This window comes from Morus notabilis, unplaced genomic scaffold, assembly GCF_000414095.1.
Source record: "Morus notabilis unplaced genomic scaffold, ASM41409v2 Scaffold245, whole genome shotgun sequence".
NCBI lineage: Eukaryota > Viridiplantae > Streptophyta > Magnoliopsida > Rosales > Moraceae > Morus > Morus notabilis.
The window spans coordinates 282,059-287,980 of record NW_010363297.1 but is presented as its reverse complement, the minus strand read 5'-3'; the positions used below and the strand labels follow the sequence as shown (position 1 = coordinate 287,980).

Below are 5,922 nucleotides of genomic sequence, written 5' to 3'. Positions count from 1 at the left end.
GACATTATGAGTTGATGCTCCCTCTTTCGTAATGCTTGTTTTAGTTCAGCTCCCATTGAGGCTCTAAAGTAAGCGTTATTAGATCGATATCATTTTATGTTTATAATTAGTTGTTGAAATTATATGGCTCACATAATCGTAGTAAAATTCTACAACTGAGTGAAGAGTTAAGAATTACACATGAAGAGCTACATGGAATGATGTATTAAAGTTTTGCAAAAGGAGGCGGCCTTGCAACCATTTGGAGCGACCTAGAGTGCTGTCACTTGTCAGTTCTTCTCTTTACTTCGTACGTTGAGAGAGTAATCTATTTGAGTGTATGAGGTTCAGAGTTTTGTGAGACGGAGCCACGTATTGTCGGTTTAGGCTTCGTTCACTTCGCGAATTTAAGTTTTTAATTTGAGTTGAGACGTGATATTTTTTGAGAGTTTTTCACTGTAACAGAAAAAGTTAGATGTGACATTTTATGAGAGCTTTTTACTGTAGAAATATAAAACTGAAAACTCGAATTGGTGAAATGAATGAAGCCTAGTTTGTAAGTTTGAACAAAAAAATCTAAACAAAAATTTAAATTTTGTCAAAAAAAAAAAACATTACAACAAAAGGTTTAACATTAGTTTGAACCTATAAAATAAACAAAAACTACTCTTTTGTGTAGTCTCTTTGTTTTGATAGTGAGGGTTTCTGATTGGGCAAGTAAAAAAACTATGTTCTTTATCCGCTTGCTTTATTCATATTTTATCCTTAAATCCAATATATTAGGCAGGATTCCTAACACTATTCATCATGTTTCAAAAAATTTAAGTACATTGTCACACTTGTGTCAATAATTGGCCATACTTGATTTAGGTGCAAAATCATGAGTACCTTACTCGTCGAAGGGAAAAAAAAAACAATGAAATAAAATTGACAACTTTAAGCTTTTTTTTTCCGAATAATATATTTAAAGTACGTCTTTATTTTTGCAAGGAAAAAAACAAGCGTACGTACTGTTGTTTGTTTATATGATTATTATTATTATTTTTTTAATGTGATGTGGTTGTTTCATAATGATGTTGTTTTTCCAATTTATTGTCACTTTTAAGTTAATTGTCGTTTACATTAAAACGACTTGACGTCTTATCAACGATAATGTTCTATAGCAAACTATACGTCATTTTAGTCATGAATCATGATTTTATCCTTTCTATTGCATGGGCTGACAATTATTATTCACATATCGTGGCGCAATCACATAATAATATAATTAGCACGAACATGAACACAATATATGAGTAATGAACGTGTTAAGAATCCAAACATGAATATAAAATATTAATTACACAAACAATATGACCCGACACGCGAACAAGTTTATTAAACTCGTGTAACGAGTTCACATTAAAAAAAAGTTTATGAACCAAGTCAACAACTAATATAAATGGTGGAAATTAGTTTTTTTTTTTTTCATATGTAAAACTAACATTAATAGACTACATACTAAAAATAACATAGTTTCTCCAAATGTCTATAATAATCGACAACTTAACACATAAAAATATATTATCACAAAATATACGTATGATATTTCTACTTAAGTATGTAAAAGTGTCGAAACACATCATATTCAAGTTTTTAAAAAATAACCGAACATCCAAATATCCATACTCAATTGTCTAAGTACATAAGACATCTAAAGCACATAACACGAGAAACCAATCTGTTTATTTTCATATTATTTGGTGCCACTCTATTAGCGACCTAAATAATACGAAGAAATGAAGAATTTATCTTTAAGAGTATATGAGTCTTAATTTTTACCCTTCACTCTTGATAAATATTTTTTTATTAGTATAATTATTTAACTAAAAAAATTATAAATCAAGAATAAAAGGTCTTTACCTATATATTTTTAAGAGATACCTGTGAATTACTCTAATAATAAACATTAAAGATGCACTCGGCCCATCTACAACTCAAGCTCAAACGGAAGTGCCCAAGAAAGTAAGAGATATTTATGTACCTAATTTTCTCAAGAGAAAAGGTAGTAAACAACATATTTATTAAACTAAAAGAAATAAATAGTAGATTTTAAAATTATTTTCATTTATAACTAGTAAAAAAAATTTCACGTAGATTTTTGTTTTTATGACTGGTAAAAAAAATTTGCACGTAAATAAAATTTTTTAAAATTTTTTTACCACATAATTAATTTTTTTACCAATAATAAATGAATTTTTTAAATAATAAACTGCTATTTACTTTAAATAGTTTTAAATATATTATTTATTTAATTTAATTTCAAAGATATGATATTTACTACCATTTTTCTTTTCATCTTTCCTCAATCTCTTTTTAGCTGGGTCCGAGATGTGCCCACAATAAATTTTCCCAATAAATGAAAGGATGATAAAGATGAATATACTTTGGAGCTGGAGCTTAGCTCAACCGCTCAACTATAGAAAAGGGGAACAAAAGTAAAAAAAAAACAAGGTGCTGCAAGTTATGGAAATTACACGGCTAATTAGAATAAGACACAGTGCATTTGTAATAATTAGATCAATTCGAGGACGCCAATTGAAGTGCCATATTGTGAATCGTCCTTTACATATACCCACACACACACACACATATATATATTGTATGTATATATGTGAATGTGTATGTGTGTGTCTGTGGGTAGTCCTTGAGGCATAGTAATTATCAATTAATTAACTGTCACCGATATTATAAGTGATTAAGTTCATTTTGAGCTAATAAGTTCTGGAATGATACTTGTCATTAGTACGATACTTGTCACGAGTAGACATTTTGGACTAAGAAAGTTTGGGACGAAGGACTTAAATATATGAATACGACTCTAATATATATAGCTCGTTTAGTTCGCTGATTCGAATTGAGATGTGACTTTACGTGAGAGCTTTTTATTGTAGTTAAAAAGTTAAATGTAACTGTTTATGAGAGTTTTTTACTATAGCAAAACTCGAATTCTAAACTTGAATCAGTTAAATAAACGGGGCTTGTTCTATATTCCTAAACCTTAATAGACAATACTCCACCCAATGTATTAAACATAATCAGTGTTTGGTGCAACATTGAATAAGGGAATATTCTGATTAAATGCTCAATCCAAACATGATTAAAATCACCTAACTCTCACAATTTGGATATATACGTTTGAGTGAAAAGTGTTAGCTTTTTACTTTATTCTCTCTCTTTTACTTCCGTGAAAACTCAAGCTTCAAAATGCTTTTTTTTTTCCCTTTGTTTCAACTTTAATTGAAACCATTTTTCTTCTTATGCGTTTAAAGTAAGGAGAGGAATAAACTCTTATCTACATAACCTATTAAAATCTGTCATGCACAATGATTATTTTGTAACTCTAAAAATGGGATTTTTTTTTTTTGGTATTTATAATGTATAATCTTAAAATCAACACTCATAGATCCAACTATAAAGTTTTAATTTGATCCTTAAAAAAACTTGCCCTATTAGAGTACGGCAAAACAACCTGATTCACAGTAGAAATCTCCCTTTTTCTTTTACACCAAAAAATTGAAAAAATTAATTAGTGATTGAAGTTTCAATTTACATTAGGTTTTGATAATATGTTTTCAATTAGATCAAGAAATATGATATTTTTTTTGTAACAAGGTTCAGCATGAATCCATGAGTGGGTAATCATTGTTGATGGATTAATCATTTAAGACGGCAGCAAGAAACAACCATTATATTGATCAATTAACTTTAGCTTTGACCTTTTGTTTTTGACTTTGTCCATTATTGGGAACTGATGATAGATAGAATCTCAGGGTATCAATTAGTATGTAATCATTCACTTTCTTCTTCCTCTTTTGACATGTGTAATCATTATTCAACCTTGATAAACCACAAAAAGAAAAAAGAATCCTTGACAGTTAAAATGTCAACTTTGGTGTGCGGTAAAATTATAGGAATGCATATGCAAAGGCTTAATTTCTTCCCAAAATAAAAAATAACATAATATATATGAAGGGTACTATAACATAATTATTATGTTATGTAAAACAATAGTTTAAGGTCATTAAAAATTTATTTGTAGGAGATCATGGTTATCTCTTTTAAAATTATTGTTACGTGTAATAAATATCATACTACACCCAGTTTATTTCTATATGTTAGTGTTGGAGTGGTCCTCTATGAAAGGACCAAAGACAACCCTTGTATAATAACTCAAATGTTTCCTATGTTACCATTCACATATTTAATTCTTAGCTTAATTATATGACACGTCTCAAAATATTTTATGGCAGTAATACTACACACCGTTTTCCTTTCATTATAATTAAGTATTCGGCCGTGCTTCCAACTGTGTTTCCTCTTTTTTTTTTTTTTAAGTATTCCAACTGTGTTTTCTAGGTCCTGCTGATATAATTTTATGCATTTTGCTTCAATATAATCATATTTGAGGCTTTTTTTAACCATATTGTTCTCATGCTGCATATATATATATATATATATATATAAATGAGTTTTTGTTACTACTAACATTCATTCTATTTAATTCCAGTAATAAATAGGCTTCCAAACTAGTTAATTATTAATTAACCAAGCTTTTCCTATGTTCTACTTAGATATTTCTTAGAAAATTCATTTGGGAAAACCATATATATACATACATATATATATATATATATTCCTGGGAAAGAAGAATAGAAAATAAAAACAAACTTCCATTTAAAAAGAAAAAAAAAAGAGAGAAAAAACCTTGACGGTAAAACTGCATTGATAGTTTCACTACTGACTGTACATCAACAGACAACAAAAGCAAGCAGGTATTCATCGTTTCATTTCACTTATAATCGTTAACCCTAACATTAAAAATTCCCACGCGCGGTCCCATCGGAGGCGCGTGGATCACGCGAACCGATCCGACGGCTCACGCGCCGTCCACTTCTGCATCATCAACTCCCTGTAAAACTTCTCGATGAACTCCTCCGCCGCCTTGTCAACGTGGAACTCCTCCTCCTCCTCATCAGCACAACAACTACCACCTGATCTAAACGACGACGACTCCTTCGTCGTCGTTTTGATCCACCTTGACGACGAACCGGAAACCGGCGTCCTCAGCGGAGACTCAACCTCTGTAGTACGACGATTAAACATCTTGAACGACCCCACCGGGAGAACGACGTCGTCTTCGTCGAATGCGGGGGGTGGTTGGGGAATGATACGGTTACCGTGACCGTGACCATGGCCGTGACCCCTACGGGAGTGCTTCATGTAATTATTATAATAATTATTATCATGCTTGCGCTTGGTGACGTGGCAGGAGGAGTAGCGTCGGTGCGGTGGGGATGAGCTGCAGCTGAACTCGTACTCCCGGGGGGAGACGAAGGACATGCGGACGTCGTGGGAGGTGCAGCCGAGGGCGGTGTTGTGGCGGAGCATAAGGTCGTTGAAGGACTTCCCTAGGATCTTGCCACGTCGGACCATCACCTGCAGATCCGGCATCGCCAGCTTCCGTGATCTCTTCTGGATCATGAAGATGATCAGACGGACCGCGTTGCTCAGCTTCTTCGAAATCAACGGCGGCGGGGACGGGCACTGCTCCAGTACTACTTCCACTTCCACCATAGTGCTTGGACAAAAGAGAGTCCTTGTTTTTATTATCAACTATCAAGAGAGAGAGAGAGAGGAATTGGAATTTGGAGATGAAGAAGGAATAATAAGAGGATATAATAGTTGTCCTGTGGCAGAGGAATTGGGGTAGAGGTACTTAAAGGGCCCGACATGTAAGGTGGGTCCCAACAGAGCAATATTTTTATTCTTTTTTTCTATTTGATTATTTTTTGATTGAAATTGTTTTGATTAATTGATTGTCCAATGGAAATTTACATCGTACTTTTAATTAATAATTCGCTTTTGTTTTGTACTGTCGATTCGGATAGGCTTTTAGTTTTT

At 32.5% G+C, this 5,922-nt stretch overlaps 1 protein-coding gene across 1 annotated transcript; it reads right to left on the bottom strand.

The window, feature by feature from the left end:
- Positions 1-4,664: 4,664 nt before the first annotated feature.
- LOC21394018 lies at positions 4,665-5,655 on the bottom strand. Its single transcript, XM_010104115.2, has one exon. The coding sequence runs from the start codon at positions 5,593-5,595 to the stop codon at positions 4,876-4,878; it is 720 nt and encodes a 239-aa protein (XP_010102417.1). The 5' UTR covers positions 5,596-5,655; the 3' UTR covers positions 4,665-4,875.
- Positions 5,656-5,922: the final 267 nt, after the last annotated feature.